General features: G+C 41.9%; 1 protein-coding gene across 2 annotated transcripts in view; it reads right to left on the bottom strand.

Moving 5' to 3' along the window:
* LRCH2 (leucine rich repeats and calponin homology domain containing 2) overlaps positions 1-15,070 on the bottom strand; it is a 56,862-nt gene extending 41,792 nt beyond the window's left edge. The window contains exon 1 of one of the 2 annotated variants that reach the window (XM_064463014.1): positions 14,723-15,070. In XM_064463014.1, the coding sequence (XP_064319084.1) occupies positions 14,723-14,984 (262 nt within the window). In that variant the 5' untranslated portion in view covers positions 14,985-15,070. The remainder of the gene's footprint in view (positions 1-14,722) is intronic. The other variant, XM_064463015.1, reaches the window with a different exon arrangement.
* Positions 15,071-17,408: the final 2,338 nt, after the last annotated feature.

The following is a 17,408-nucleotide window of genomic DNA, read 5'->3' as shown; positions in this document are numbered from 1 at the left end:
GGAATTCTTTGCTTAACCGGTTTAGACTGGAAAACTCTAAATTGGGGGTGTTATGTGAAGACTAAATAGAAGACAGTATCCATGACTGCTCATGAATCACAGGGGTTTTCAATTCACTACCTCTGCAGAAACAATAAAAGTGGGAAGTACACCATTACTAAGGTTAAATTTAGAAGAGGAACTACAAAAATATGAAGAAGTTGGTTGCAGCTTAGTTTCTTTTTAAACAGAAAGACTGAAGTCTTAATCATTGTCTTACAGTCAGTAAAAAGACAATCTATTGAAAGTTCACAAGGGAAGAATTTTAGGAATTCAGACAGAGTTTGGAGGGGAAGCTATTAGAAGAAGGTACCGTGTATAAATTTAAGCCATGATCAAGAAAAACAAAAAGCTCAAGCTGTCAGGTTACAGCAGTGTGCAGTAAGGTAGTCTAATAGCATTATCGTCAATGTTTGCCTTGTTTTTGCACTTTTCCCTAAGCATTCATTACCGCTTACTATCAGAGGCATAGAACAGACTGGCCTTTTCTTTGATCCAGTATAATCATTTTTATATTCACGCTTTGCATGCACTACATGTTGAATTTGAAATACAAAGCTTAGTTGGGAAGTTTACCTTTGAACCTCTTCTTGATGTTACAACATATTTCATAAAAATATGCTGATCCATGATATTGGTGTTGAGTTTTTGCTTGCTCGAAGCATTCAAAAATTTTATTTAGAAACTAGATCGAAAACAAAACAACAGCCTGCTCTCCCAGCTCATAATAGGTTTTCCTATACAGTTTTTCTAGTAATGCTTTAGCCAAGTCTAAGCCAAAACACACCTAAGCCCAACACTAACTACATTAGTCCTACAGAAGCCTATGAACGTATAAAATTAAAACTGCTCAGACCTGATCCTAAATATACACTTTTAGCCAATCTAAACACAAATCTGCGATCAACACACAGAACACAGGTAAAATTTATTAGTCTGTCAGATGCAAGATCATTCTGCAGAAGAAAAGAAGTCTCAAACACTGCAGAAACACCTGCGCATGGTGATTCCAGGAGGCAGTTTTCCATCTCCACAAAACACTCAGTCACCTTATAATTCAAATCCTGTGATGGTTAAAATTTATACTGAACAATAACAGCATTTACAAACCCCTCAGTTTAATTATATGTCACACTGATTATTAATTCACTTGACAGGCCAATGGTACTGAAGAAATACAGGCAGGCAAATGTTCTTAGTGTAACCCTTCAAAACCACCTCATGACCACATGTCCTACCAACTATTCTTCTGTTACGCAAATACCCTGCCTTTTTCTCCCATCTCAAACAGAAAGCCAAGTCTCCCTCCTTGAGGAGGGTCCTATAAATAGAAAATTACCAGATTTGCACCCTATCTGATGGAGTTCCAAGAGTTGTATCAGCAACACAGACAAGTCTAAGGCTTTACTAATGTGTCACTTCCACCCAGAAGTAAGGACATTAGACTTCAAACACCTTTAACTTCACAACCAAGCATGGTAAATGATGGGCATTATTTGTACCACAGCATTAAGGAACAGGAGACAGGATTTAAAATTTAAGAAATAAAGTTCTGTTCCACAAAGATACTCCAGATGCTGAAATATCAAAATAATTTAAAGGAATCAGCCAGTAAATATATGCATTTCCCTATCTCCCTAAGGAAGGGGAATAAAAGTTAAATCCAAGCTGCCAAGCATTTAAGATTAACCATAAAGCAAAGATGCATGCGTGAAATAGCGAAGGGGGGGAACAACAGGACAGGACAGAATGGGGACGGGGTGGGGGACACAAAAAAAACCACAGACAACCCCAAACAAGCAAACCCTAAGTCGGACTACAAAAGTCTAATACTTTGAGCTCCTGTGAGCATGACCTGCCCACCTTCTACCAGGAATGGAGATTCCAGCAGAGCACAGAAGGAAAAGTATAAATCCTAAACTAAGAATAGGTCAGCTTGCCAAAGCAATCCAACACTTCACCTACGCTATGCCTGCCATGGTCTCCTGGAATGTTGGGGTCAACTTCCAGAACCCTGCAATGTTGTTATATAGCTTTAACACATGTAATGGAGGAATCTTTCACCTACTGCAGATGAACAACCACCAAGGCTGCACAACTAGAGTCAGACAAACTCAAAGCTAAGTAGAAAAAGACCCTCCAAGTCTCTTGCAGTGTTGCTATTGCTCATGACCCTAGCTCAACAAGTAATTCCTCAGCAGTCTCATAAGTTCATTAGCTCCCATTCTATTTTATGCTAGCACAATTTGCATGGACAAACCATAAAAGTGCTAATTTAGTCCTCAGGAGACTATTCCAAGCCTGTACATCTCCCATTCAGGTATGTCTGTAATGCTACAAAAACCGTATTTTTGCATTATCATTAGTCTTGCCATTTTCTTTACTGGGAATAATTAAATGGAAACACTCAGAAATTTTACTAAAAAGAAACATTGATGACCTAACAGTAAACGTTAATTTTCTGCACCTGAAAACATCATCCTTCATTTTACTACTGCCAGTATCAAGCTTCCAAAGACCTTGAAGAGCTGCTAGCAACTTAAAAGTGTTTGAACAAAACAGTTTAGAAAATAAACCCACTTGCATTACATTTTCCTCCTTCCTTGTTTTAGCAATCCTGCTTTGAGAAGTAAAAAGGTAACAAAAACCATGGAAATAGTATATAGTAGTTGTTATTGTAATCACTAAGAATATCCTTGTTTTCTACCTTGCTTTAACCTTCAAAAGAGTCACTAAGTACTATATTAATGACATGATCATTCTAAGACTGGGTAAAATGTATTCATGAGTCATCAGGTATTCAAAGGTACTATTTGAATTTACTGAGCTTAAGCTGAAGTCTATACGCCTAATATTAAGTGACAAAGAATGCATGTAAAAAAAAGAAAAATTAAGAAAATAAATTAAGAAAACAGTATGTTTCAAAGTCTACTAAAGCTTGAGGCCTCCTGCCCAATTTGTTGAGGAACTAAAAAAAAGAAATGAGAGATCTGGCTTTCATTAATAACCACAGAAATGGCACTTAGCAGGAACAAACCAATTTTGTTTATATAACAATGCTTTCTTCAGTCAGAAAAATGAAATTAACTGAGGCTTCTAAGAGAATCCAGAAGACACATCTCACACAGACTGAAATATCATTGGAGATCCTCAAAACTCAACTGGACAAGGCCCCAAGTAACTTGCTCTAACTGGACCTGTTCTGCGCAGATGACTGGCCTAGATGACCTACAAAGATCTCTTTCAACCTCTGTAATTACAGGATATAAAATTGTAGTTTGTTTGTATTACAGGAGTATAATCATCATAACACTGTTTGGGTACTTCAAATACCAGTTCCTTATGATGATAAAAAGGAAAACTAAAGATGCATCGGAGAAGCCAAGTGTGCTTAAATATCTATCTGCTTCCTATAAAGGGTCTTAATTCTGCCAGCCATGAATTTTGACGACAGCAGTAATGAAACACAGATCTTCATCTCACATACAGAGTTAGGGAGGAAAAAACACCAAAACAAACAGAAAACCCACAAAAATATCCCCCCAAAACAAGTTGCATTCACCTTAAAAAAAAAAAACCAGCGCGTATCCTGTGTCCACACTACACAACCCACACCCAAGACTAAGCCAGAAGTTGAAAGACAGATTTGTTGCGAGGAAGAGAGACTATTCAAGGTTTTTTTTTCTTGTAGATTCTGATCACAAGTCCTTTGCATGAGCTACCTAGCACTTTCCATTACAGCTGAAACAGAACCAGGCTTCTAAAACTCCTGATTCATCCGGATTTTCAGGAACCTCAGGAGAAAGGAACTCTTAAGCTTGCCAAGCTCATATCAAATGGAATTTCCTCTAGCATTCTGCTCAAACTCTACACATCCTACTTGCAGGTTCAGAGTTCAAATCTTAATGCATGACTAGTGTCATTAAACATAGAAATGTTTTACAATTTTCCTCTGAAAGAGCAGAAAAAAGCCTGGTTAATTAAATAAGTAAATGTTAAGAATTCTGGTATTAGTTATGTTGCAAAATTAAGCATTGAACAATTAAAATATGTCCAAATGTAGAATGATTGTGCATACTGACAAAGAGCAACCACTTTAGCTGCAAAACAGACAAAATTTTTAGAGTTTACTGGCAAAGAATGTTGAAGAATTACAGAAAAGTAATTTTTGCATATAACCATGTATTTCACATACAAATATATGTTTGCTCTCCAACATTAAGAGCTGTGGTGAATGACTACACAGAACAAACTGAGCACCCATCAGCTCTTATGTGCAATAAGGAAGCTCTGACATACCTGTCACGCACCCATCAGCTCTTATGTGCAGTAAGGAAGCTCTCTCTGATATACCTGTCACACACCTATAGCTCTCAGGAAACTAAACTGACCAAGGTAATTCCCTTGTCACAAGGGAAGTTAAATACATTTAAAGTCTACTGTTAAAAGTTTATGTAGTAATATTTGAATTTATTTTTATCTGTTGTGTATACTCTTAGGTAAAACAGAAGCATAGTCTGTCTTCATCTAATCCTTGTGGTTGCTATATATTTTAATTGACATATCAAAATGACTGAGTAGACAAAAACTCAGAACTGGTTCATAAGCCCCAAAAGCATTTATTATGGAATCACAAACAGCAGTATTCACACTCTGCAGCACAGTCTTCCTGCAAATGGGAAGCAACTTTTTTTAACAGAAGACACAGACACAACTTGTTACGAAGTAACGCCTGAGCATTTAACACTGATGTTATACTTTCAAAAAATATTAGGCACTTGTAGAAGATAAGATTTCATATGGAAGTATTTAATGCCATGTAAAAGATCATGTTCTGAATTTTTTTAATACAACATTGTCATGGTTAAAATTTAATTCCAAATCACCTGGAATATTAACTGTAAAACCTGCATCTAGAAAAGCTCCCTCAAACCAGTGAAACTTTTAGAAGACCGTAAGCCTTTTTAACCTGAGCATAAAGTCTATGTGCAGAAAGAGCAGATCACTTGTAGTTTCTACAGAAGCAAAAGACCATTTTAAGAAATAAGCTTTTTGGTGTCCCTGCTCAAAAGGACTTTAAAAACTGTATGGTTAGAATTTTCACATTTAAACAAACTTAAATGATGTTACCAGAACTTCGCGATTAATATTGCAGTAGCTTATGATTAAAAAAAAAATGAAGGAAAAGTCTTACACGCACTTTGCATTTTCAGCAACATTACATGCGCAGATAGTTCTGCTTCTGTGTTTCCAGTGCTGCTTCCTATTTATCTTAGAGACAAGTTAGTGAGGATTTCACTTTCACATACTTCTCTAGCTTTGATGTATTGTATTTAATTAGTAACTCATAAGGGAATACTCTGACATTTCCGAACAGATTCATCCGGCTATATTACTCAATTCTTGTTTTTTTGAAAATGGCCACATAAAGCAAAGGTGCAGAACAGTGCTAAGAACAGAGAACAGAAAGTTATTTCATTGCATACCCGTATCTTGATACTGCATGCAGTTTCTGGCTTATCTCAAAAAAAGTACAGTACAACATATATGAAAAGTATATGCACACACATGAGAATTTTTTGGTATAAGAAGAGATTATACAGAGTAGGTTTCATCAGCCTGGAATAGACAACTGAGGACACAATCTATTTTCATTATTTTCAGTAAAAATATGAGGCTGCAAAGGGAGTTATGTAACAGGTTTTAAAGATTATTATTATAAGCTTTTAATAGAGAATCCTGAGCTAGATACACCTCTTTTTATCAATACAGTTATGTCAATTATATACATATAATATATATACAATTCATATCTTAGAAAAAAATTCTAATATATAGTGTGTATAGAATTTTCTACATTTTTTCTAATTATATAGTATATAATCCTACATCTAACCATGATCAGAGAGACTGCACATAAATAAGGACCAGCACCCCTTCCAAGTACCTACTATGCTGATTAATCAGTGGGAGACAGCAGCAAAGATAAAAAGAAGCCTTTGCAAGTGATGTGACAGTAATTTGACAGTAAGGGAAATAATAGTGAGAAGTTTCTGAAAGGAGAAAGAGCACTGATACAGAATTGCAGCTTTTATGCAGTCAGAAAATTCCAACATGCACGGATGAGAAACCCGGGACTTCTGACCAAGTTCAGAAAAGGCATAAAGGAGGTGTTTCCTTACTACCAGTGCCACCTCTGTTTAATAGCTAGAGAGATTAAAAACCCTTCTAGGAAAATGAATTATTTTAGCCAGCTTAACACAGCTTCCAGTGCCTGGAATTATTCAGTCTTCTAACATTGAATGTCTCCTTATACACTACTAAAGTGAAGCACAGGGTACTGCACTGTGCTAATGTGAATGACCATTTTCCTCATAGCATTACACCACAAAATCTTTTAGCATAGGGCTGCTCCATATTAGAGGGAAGCTTTTTATTTTGCGTCTCAGTTCCATATTCCTCTGCTTGTGTTTCTTCTCTGAGCTTTTCAAAACTGTTCAAAACACTCCCAAGACTGTAGGTGGCTACAAGCAGCTTTTACTTCTTTTTTTAACCGGGTGTTTGACAAAGGACAGAATAGCTTCTACTTCTTTGAAAGAGATATTACAGAAAGAGATTAAAGTGGTATTGGGATTCTAAATCCAGTAACTGAAGAACTAAGAAATACCTGCTTTATTGTTGTCCATGTCACTAACTCCAGTTACACACTCATCTGTGCAGTTAAAGTGACAAACGAAGAAACTGTATACAACCACGTAATTAAAGTTTCTCATCAAGCACAGAGGGAAAGTTGTACAGGGAACCACAAACTGTATTTTACAGATTCTGAGCTCTTGGCTCATCAAACTAAACAGCACTACCAAAGCAAAAAAACCTTTTTTTTTTTTTTTTAAAAAAAAAGTACTTTAGTACTTTAGGGATTTAAAGAAAAAAGCATCCCATCAGATCAAAATGCAGCTCTTCCATGCGAAATACATGTTTCTATAGCTGGAACAGACCAACAGTTGTCTCCCACAGCCTTCTACTACCAGAGAGGAAGGATTGAGATCCAGCACACTGGCTTTGAAATCAAAGTATTCTTGAGGAACCCACTATTCCAGCCTGTCCTCATGGAACCTACACTCCTAGTCTACGCTGAACTCATCTACATTGAACATGTCTAAATTGGCAGTTTGGTTCAAGCAATTCTTGTTTTTAATTTAAGTTGTCTCCACTCTCCACATGTTGGTTCAGGTACATGAGGTTTTTCCTGAAATTTACATTCATCAAAAACTAAACCAGCAGCTCTGATCTAAAGGTTGGAACAATTGGGAAGCATGCCGGTGCTGACCTGCTGCACACCAATGCAGGGATGAAACCAACAGATGAATTCAGGAAATTCCTCCCCATGTTACCACATGAGAAGGATCCAGGCATTTCCAAGACAAGACAGCACACTGCTCGAACTCTTCAATATATGTGTTCAGTTATTTTAGCATGGCACGATTAAAACAAAAAAAACTAAAGAACACATCACCAAGAGGAAGGAATCATTTACTCCTCAAACTGGCATATGGAGGGGTAAATTGGCACACCAGTTAGCTGTATAGTCAAAAGGACATTACTACATGCGAAGGATTATCTTCTTCACTTCTGAAGGTGTCTTGTCACCACAAGTCTTTTGTAGCTTGAGATGGTAAGCAGCAAACACCACAGGAAGCTTATTTTTTGCTCTAAAGAACACAGCACTTGAGTATTTAGTCTACACTAATTCTTAAAACAGCTTACTACAAGAAAGAGTGAAATGTGTTTTCCTGACAAGTCAGCAAGACTTGCTAAGCTTAAGTATTATAGCACAGGGCATCTTCTCCCCACTTAAATTGGCCATTAGTTATTGGTTTAATTCTGTCAATTTTTTATTTTTTTTTAATTTTTAAATTCCAAGTTTCAGTTTCAAATTATTTTAACTCTTTCATAGAGAAGTAATATATGGGAAACTAATCATCATTTGTAAATGAAGCAAAGCCTGGGTTTGTTAAGGATTAACTAAAATGCATACAAAACTTCCAAGTAAAGCTTCTTATGCTAGGCTCTGTATGCTCACTTACATACATCCAAGGGCTAACATGAAGAGCTTACTAGAGTCTAAATAGATTTGAGGCAGAGACAAAAGGCTACAACCAATCAACTGTAGCCAGTCTTTATATGACTTATATTTTGTGGGGGTAAAATTGCTTGACACTGGATAAACTAACCGCAAACAGTTTCAAAGCAAGCTGTACTGCTAGAAGACAAAGAGCACCAGAAAACAAGACGAGTGAAGTAAGACTGAAGCAGAAAAAAATGCTGAAGAAAATGAGTAAACAGTCCATGAGCACAGAGTGAATGGGGTCTAGCAACAACTACAGCATATTCTCTTGAGACACCAAGGCCACTGCTGTAGCAGCTTCAGCATCTGTTCTTATTTGCTGGTGCCCCCCGCTGACTCTGTCCTACTCATGCCAGACCCCATGGCAGCATGTAAGAATGGCTGTAGCCACTTCTATTAGCTTAAAAATACGGATGCAGTATCACTGATTACCACATGTAATGATTTGAAGTGAACACTTCGATAAACCTTTTAGTTCTAGGCCAGTCTTTAATATATCAAGTTCTTGTCTACTCCATACTGGTTGCACCTATTAAAACAGTGGTAAAGTGACAAATGGAAGTAGATGTTTGTTTTAAGACCCAGATGGTCAGGGATTTGCTCATTGTGCAGTTACATCTGCTGGTCAGCAGCCTATGAACAGGCCTGACACGCAGGGTTCCTTCAAGCCTTGTAACTACAAAAACCTCTTTTGAGAAATCATGCATTGGACACTTGGGAACACATTAGTGATAATCATGTCTGCCAAGCAAGAAATATTTTAGCTCTGTAACAGAGGATATGATTTTTTTTTTCCTTGCCTAAAGTGCTCGACCTTCACTAGACCTGTCAGACCTGATAGCAGATTCTCCTAGCAAGCTGCAAACAATGCCAGGTTGGATGGAAGAATGATAAAAATCAGACTGTTGGACAGCCTCAGAAAGGAGGGAATTCAGAATTCTCTCCACGCTGTCTTGTAGAACTTTTACCACAAAAAAGGTCTAGTGAGTATCTCTGCATCTTCTGTGGAATTCTAGCCTTCAGTCCTCCTTCAGTTACCTTTTTGCTACAGACATGTTTCAGCATTAAATGCCAGCCTTGCGAGTAAAATGAATATATACTTTTGAATCAGCTCTAACAAAGCTTCACAAGTCAAATAAGATACTTTTCACAAACAAAAAAAATTGAAAAAGCAAAGGCTAGTCTGTTTTTCTTTATCGCACAAAGTTTTGCAATACAAGTAATCTAAATACATTTGCCCTCTCCTCAAATAATAAGTAACGAAGCAGAAATATGTATCACAAAAAGTTATTTAGATCAATCAAAAGCACAAGTATCTCAGAGGTTAAATCTTTTTGCTATTCCAAGGCACAAAAATAGTCAATGTGATGGCAAATTTCGTTTTGATGGATAGGAGAATATAAAAAGTTAAAAAAAAAAAAAAATCACACATTGCACATTTCTTATAGGTCCGTATTTCAGATACGACTCTAACATGGATTTTTTTTTAGTTAAGATTAGATCAAGATATTAGTGGTAGTCTTCATAATGCATTCCTTTTATGCAGGCTAATCAGTTGTTTTACCTTCAGCTCACTGAACTGAGACTTCTACGTTTTCTGTAATACCATGTATCCTTAACAACTATCCTTATTACTGGCCTGTAGCAAGAAGGCCTCAGACAACATATACAACCCATTTCCTTTAGCCCAATCCCTGGATAGGCTAGAAAACCATTGTGGGGAATTTCCACAATTACTTGCTTATAAACTGTGTCACTTCCAGATTTTGGATCTGATGCACTTCTGAGCATAAACACTACCTCCCCCCCCTAAAATATATAATCTAAATTTCTCTTTTCGTTCAAATCTGAAGAGTCATTACTGAAGAACCACATGTTTTTCAACGTTTCATTTTTAGAATGTAATCTAGATTTAGGATATACATCATATATCATTATTTTCTTAAGCTGAAAATTGGATTTGGTGTTGCTATTCAGTTACCTGCCATCACTTTAATCTACATCGGTACAACCACCAAAAATAACTTTATCCAGACAGGAAAATATAATTGGTTTAGTGTATATTATAAAGGCAGAAGAAGAGTATTATAAATTAACATTCTCATGCAATTCACACTCAATATTAAGCTGTTTTGTCAGTTTTAATCCATAATCACCTGAATTACTAAATACCTTAGAAGGACCAGAAATATTATGTAAAAAAAAAAAAATCAGAGTCATGCAAGTAATGCATGATATCTCGAATGGCAAGTGTGGCTTCTCCCATCCCATCCCCTTAGCAGGCACACGCAGGAACCACCACGTGGGAACTCTGCCTGTGGTGCCGAGATTGTTATTGGCCATGACAGGAGGGCTCATCCTGAAGCCATATTGGGAATACACTGGTGTTGCTTCTCAGCTATAGAAGGAGGTAGCAGGTGGTGAGAAAGGAGAAACTTCTAAGTTAATATATTTACAGGCAATCATTCACCTACTTGTAATTGCTTGGAGGTTCCCTCAGAATTAAAAATTGAGAATCAAGCTTGTTTTGATGAAGTCATAAACAAGTAAACCTGATGGCAACACTATATTCATCCAGAGCAAATTGTTTATTGAGCTGTCAGTCTCGTACCCTTCATATTTATTAAATTCATGTTTTAAGAAATGCTCACAAAAAAGTGGGAAAATTCCTAAAGGCATACACTGACTTAGTTCAGCATGGCAATATAGCACAGGAACCTATCTTTAAAAAAAGAAAACAGACAACCCACAACTCTTCGGCTAAGCAGACAGCAATTACATTGATGTGATATACTCAATTACTTAACTGCCAGGGGGCCTAATGTTGCTTATGCAGTGAGAAGCAAAATTACACACATTAATAAATTTATTGGAATATTCAATATACTTCGTGATTGCTCATGACCTACAATTTCTTTCTTCCAGAAGGCCATTTAGCAGTAGCACAAGATCTGGTTGAACAACCAGAAAACAAATTCAGGGAAGTAATAAAATAAGTTTTTTCTGGCCAAAGAGCTACAGTGACAATTCACAGTTGAAAAAAGATATGGAAATTATAAGGTCTGAGGTAAACAGCTGGATATCATCATTATGCTTCTAGCTCAGCAGTAATTTTTGTCATATAATTTAAGATGCCCAAAATGTGCTACAGTATTTGCAAATTATGTTTGTATATGGCAAAATGGGAAGCCATTACATAAGTTAGATGTAAAATATGGTCAGACCTTAAACAAAAAATCCCAGGGTATTTTTGATAAATCAACAGCAATTGTTCTTTAATCTATATATATATCCGTACCTTACTAAGAACTTACTGAGAACTGTAGTGTTTTACTCCAGTCATAGAAATAACTTTCTATTGCTGATTTTATTGACATTAAGGCAGAATATTCTGAATTTACAATGACACTGTTGATCCTACTGCAGAAAGGTTTCTAATATGGAAATCGTTTACATCCAGATTTGTTAGAGGTTGTCTTTTTAAATGTTTGTTTCAAGTACCACAGAACTGAATTTCAGAGTCACTGACTTAGAACAGAAAGTGAAACACAGTGAAGATTTTTGACTCAACCCTCATCTCCCATGCTGAGCCTAAATCTATAACCTTATTCATATAGTGTAATGTGCAATAGCAATAACTGCTACAAAAATGACAATAAGTGAATGACCACAGCCTCTGAGGCAGTTGCTGATCCTCCATGAAGCTCTGTGCCATACTGATACTCCGTAAAGGATAGTTGTGACACACCAGCAGAATACCACTTACCAAAAAAATTATACAGATTAAGTCAGAATAAGGACTACAAATCTTTTGCTTACAAGCATATTCTGAAAGACGTCTAAAATTTGTATTTCACAGGATTAGTTTGTAAATTAGTGCTACATTAAATCAGGATTATTACGAGACAGTACTTGCATAGACCCACATCAACTATTTAAACAAGTTTTTTCAGAGCAGCAAGCAACACGGCTGGTTTTGTCAGAGACTGCCCTTAAACATTTTCACACAATCCTTCATGATAAAAATTCAGTCCTGATGGTAGTGATAGGGCTCTACTACATCCTAAGAGATAAAGACAAGATCACTGCAGACAGCTTTTACTCAAATATTTTGAGACTCAAAACAACAAAAAACTTAAACCCAAAATGCAATTAGCAATAATTAGAAGCAAACAAAAAATACGGATCCTTGATACACCTGTTTCAGGATACAGAAAATGTCTTTTTAATAATAGATTACCTATATATAATGCTTCATTTTTAATGCTTTAGCTATTGAATATTTATACACAGAAGCAACCTACTATGTTGCTGAATAGAGTTTCATGCTACTACAAAGAAAAACAGCTATTATTTCATGGAACCTGTTTTTATTTTAGTCTTGTGCTTCCACTATGAAATAACTAACACACTTTTACCTTCCCCTATTCTGCATGGCACATAGGGATGTATCGTATTTGTCAGGAAAAAGCTAATAACGCACAAATTGTTATCAGACTTGGTACTGGATACAGAAATTGGATTTCAAAATCAGTCCTTCACAAATTCTGTGCCCTACACAACCTAATATATCACAGAAGAATGAGTACATCATTATTTAACCCGCTGCACAAATGCAGCCCACAACAAAGAGCAACAGAATGAGTATTTGATAGACCAGGAGTACAGGATTGTCAGAGACGGATAAGGTACCACAATGGACAGTCTCATATTCAAAACAATAAGCCAGCTATTCATAACCCATGGGGCAAGAAAAGCCCCAAAACCAAATAAGAAAAAACCCCATGGAATTAGTTCACCCAAACAACATTGTGGAAAGCCAGTAACACTTGTGAACAAAAGATGCTAGACCTCTCATCAGTATTTTGTTCTAACCCATTACTCAAAATGATCCATTTTCAGCAGCTACTCCAGCAGCAAATAACCCAGAACCACATCAGAGATGAGCAAAAACATATCAGAATCCCTGTTGAAAAATGTAGTTTTGTTTTCTAGGAACTACATAGAAAAATGTCTCCCAAGTTTACTTCGCCTAAAAGCCTGGGTAAATCCAGGCTCACACACATGATATCTAAGCATTTGTCAACACGGTGAATACATTAAGCTCTGACATGCTCTCTGCTAGGTGCACACACATCCATCTCAGCCGCACTTGTAACCATCTTCCTGCTGAGCTGGGAAGAAGGACCTACTCAAATACCCCAGGTAATAAAGCTTCACTGCAAGGGATTTGACACCCTTGAAGGTACAAACCAACCACAGCATAGAACTCTTATTCCCCAGGGCGCGAACTAAATAGCTCCCCTCATCTTGCACACCCTCTTCCAGACACCGTGTGCATGCATCCTTATGGCACTTACAGACAGACACACAGAATGTAACGCCTAATTCCCTGTGCACGCTCCCCCGCCCTTGCACGACCACAGAAAGCACAACCTTTCCCTGCACAAGCACACACCGACGGGAACCTCTCTCCTCGCTGCCTGCAGGCAGCCAGCCCCTCTCCCCCCGCAGCACAGGCACACGGCGAGCCCAGCGCCCCTCCCCACCGCAGACACACACACAGGGAGCACAATAACCCTACCACCGCACACACGCACTCGGCACAACACCCCGCCGGGCGCACGCACGGAGGGGTTTAGCGGGAGCCCCTCTCCCCGCAGAGCAGCTTTGCACGCACACAGCGGCCGCACTCCGCGCAGGCGCGTGCTGCTGGGGTACCCTCGCCCCTTGCACCCCCCTCCTCGGGCACACCGCAGGGGCACCCCCGCCTCTGCACGCACGCAGTAAAGTCACGGTCCCCCCGGTGCACAGCCCGCCACCGCACCGCCCCCCCCCCCCCCCAGAGCCGGAACGCCCGCCCCGTAAGCGCAAGCAGCAGAAGCAACCCCCAGTGCACGCAGAGGGGGAGCCCCCCACCACTGCGCACCCCAGATCCTCCAGCCCCCCCCGTCCCACTGCATGCAGGGGAGCCCCCTCATTGTCCCGCGCCCACCCCAACCGTGGATCCTCTCCACTATCCCCCACTGCCCTCACAGCGGGAGCCCCTCCCCACCACAGGAGCCCCACAGGCGCTCCAAGACCCCCACTGCCACCCCAGCGGGGACTCCTTAGCGATTCTCCCCGCTGCCACCACACAAGCCCCCCATTACATCTTCCCGATTGCCACCACAGCATGCACCCCCTACTGCTCCCCCCAAATGCCATCGCAGCGGGTCCCCCCGCTGCATCCTCTCCATGGCCCCCCCGAGCACCCCCAGGCCGCTCCCGTGCCGCCCCCCTCCCAACTGCCTCCACAGCCCCACCCCCCCACAGCCCTCCTCTGCCACTACAGGAGACCCCTCCGCTGCCTCCCCTCCGCGGCCACCGCAGTGGGGCCCCGGCACCCCGCATTGCCATCCCAGGGCCCCCCTTCCCACGGCTCGCCCCCAACTACCACCACAGCGGGGACGCGCCCCCCGCCCCCCCGCAGCCGGGCCCCCCGCCCCGCATCACCCCCGCAGCGGGGCCCCTGGGCCGCAGGCCCCGCCACTCCTCACAGCCGGAGTTCCCCACCTGCTTGCGTGGTGTCGCTGAGGTCGTAGCCGCTGCCGGGGAAGTCGCGCAGCTTCCTCCCGCTGAGGCAGAGGATGCCCGAGCTGCCCGCCTCCTCCAGGGCCCGGTCAAGGCTGCGCACCGTGTGCGGCTGCGGCAGAGTCGCCGCGCCCCAGTGCGGCCCGGCCGAGAAGGAGAGAGTGAGGTGAGCGGGGATCCCCAGCCCCCCCGCTCCGTTGCCGTTGCCGTTACCGCCGCCGCCGCCCCCCTGCCCAGCCGCCATGTTCGCGCGGCGCAGACCAGCCCCACAATAACAACAGCCAGGGCCGCTCCGCCGCCCCGCCGCCACTGCGCAGGCGCCACGGGGCCCGCAGGGGGCGGGGGGGCCGCGGGAGTGAGATGGAGGGGACGCTCTCGGAGGGGGCGTGGCTCCTGAGCGCCCCTAGGCCTCCCTCACCAATCCGCGGCGGCGTGGAGCCAAGGGGCGTGGCCCCGCGGCTCCCTCTCCGCCTTCCCCACCAATTCGCGGCGGCGGGGGTAACGGGGTGTGTTTCCCAGAGGCGGTGCTCGCCAATGAGGGGCCGCGTGCGCGCCGCGGGGGCGGGGCGGTCCGTGGCAGGCGGGCCGCGCGCGGGGCCGGGCGCGGGCGCTGCGGCGGCGCGCGCAGGGCTGCGGCGGGACCGGGCGGGCGCGGGGCGGGAGCAGCCCCGGGGCGTCCCGCCGGCGTGGCGAGCGGGGCCGGGCGGGGAGCCTGGCAGCAGGGTGCTTCCGGGAGCGGGTGGCCGCAGCTTGGGGGGGGGGGGTGGTTCGGGGCAGGGGCCGCCCCGCAAAACTGAAGTGACGTTTATGTGACACGGCAAACAACTGCTCGGCAAGCACAGCGCCGGTGGAACGGCATCCCTCACCGGTGGTGGAGCAGCCTCGCTGGTCGGCGGCGTGGCAGATCGGCAATTTTCACTCCAGTGAGCCGTTTGGCAGCGTTCGGGTTGGCTTTCGTATCTATGGCAACGGAGATTATCGATTGCTCCCCAGGTTAAAAAGTCACCTAAGCCAGATGCATCAGAGCATCTCCTCTGTGTTGAAAGCTAATAACGGGTAGCGCCTGTCGATAAATGCAGATCCTTGTTAGTGGCATAAAAAAAAAAAAAATCAGTGAGGAATCTCCCATGGCAGAACAAAGGGGCCAGGGGTAAGGTTGTCACCCTAAAATGGGTTATGAAACATTCACAAAAGCCTCAAAGATGCTAATGCTCTTGAACCAGAATGTGAAAGGGGAGTAGTGAAACATAAATCAGAAGCTGGTTGCAATGTCCAGGGCCCTGTTATATTAGCAAAATGATATACAATTGCTGGAATACTGTATGGATGAATAATTATCTCCATTACTATGTAATCTGTACTTGTTAGGTGCTGCATATTTATCTGTCAAAAATTACTCTGGAGCCATAATTAAAAAATGCTAAAGAAAGGCTCGTAGACCCACATATTAATGCAATAGCTGTGGGTTTGATAAGCAGAATCTGCTTTTATGCTTTGATCCTCCTGAAGGTCCTTAAATGGTTTTTTTTTTTGCAGGCATGTATCATGACTAATTTGGGGATCTAAGGGAAATTCCATCTACAAGCATTATGGAAGAGACTAGCCTTCAGTCAGCAATATGTCAGTGAGAGACAGCTGAGCCATTATTAGTCAAAAGAGGAACAGCCCTGTAATATTCTGTGGGTGATAGCTGGCTGAAATTCAACAGAACCAAATTAGCCAGGATCAGTAAGACGGTACTGAAGAGCAAAGGGTTTAATCCTTTGGTGCAGTGTTGTATGGACTTCGGGATCACTGTGTCATTGCAAGTACATTGGCTTTCCAGCAAAAGAGGCCTATGTGTGGTGGGGGAAGGGCTCTCATTCTCACCTGCAAATATTGTGGCTGTCCGCTTCATTTAATCTTAGCTGTGGATACTTTTGTGGGCCGTGGGATTCAAGCTTACAGATGAATATCTGTTGATCAGTCTGCCTGGGCCAGAACCTGTGCTTTTGCTCTGGAAAAGCAAGTTGTTCCCTGGGTTCGCAGCAGGGAAATCAGACAAACCTGCATAAACACTGCTGACTGCTGCCCTCGGTCGAGTTTCCAACCAGAGAGGGTGGAGGTTGAATAAACTCACAGACTGATGTTGGGTCAAGTGTGTGTGATGATTTTCCCTGCAGACGTGGAGCGGGAGGTACAGCGTCTCTGCAGCTGGCAGGAATGAAGCAGAGCAGCAGCCAGGACCAGCCCCGGTAACTAAATGTTACTAAATGTTAGAAATTGTTGCTCTGAGTTTACAAAGTCGGTGGCTTGGCACAGGGCCAGCTCAGAGATGCAGCTTTGGTATCCTCCCTCTAAGCCACATCACACAGCTGCTTGCTATTTAAAGCCTAACTGATCTCTGCAACATTAGACAGAGAAAGGGGTTCAGCTTGCTTTGTAAGAAATAGGTCTGACAAATTGTCAGAGGACTCAAAACACCATTTAGTCATGCTGAAATTCTCACGTATGATGGGCCTTTTTATCTTTAACAAAATACTCACTTTGTCTGCAGGTGTTCCTCCTGAGAAGCAATCCAAGCACTATTAGTGTTCACAGGCACACGTTCACATCTTCAAATGCATTGAAGTGTCCAATATAATAAGCTACAAGCAATGTTTGAGACTTTTTCTAACAGCTAACCAAA

Source organism: Phalacrocorax carbo, chromosome 11 (assembly GCF_963921805.1).
Source record: "Phalacrocorax carbo chromosome 11, bPhaCar2.1, whole genome shotgun sequence".
Taxonomy (NCBI): domain Eukaryota; kingdom Metazoa; phylum Chordata; class Aves; order Suliformes; family Phalacrocoracidae; genus Phalacrocorax; species Phalacrocorax carbo.
Note: the sequence above shows the minus strand (reverse complement) of the source record. Positions and strands in the feature narration are given on the sequence as shown.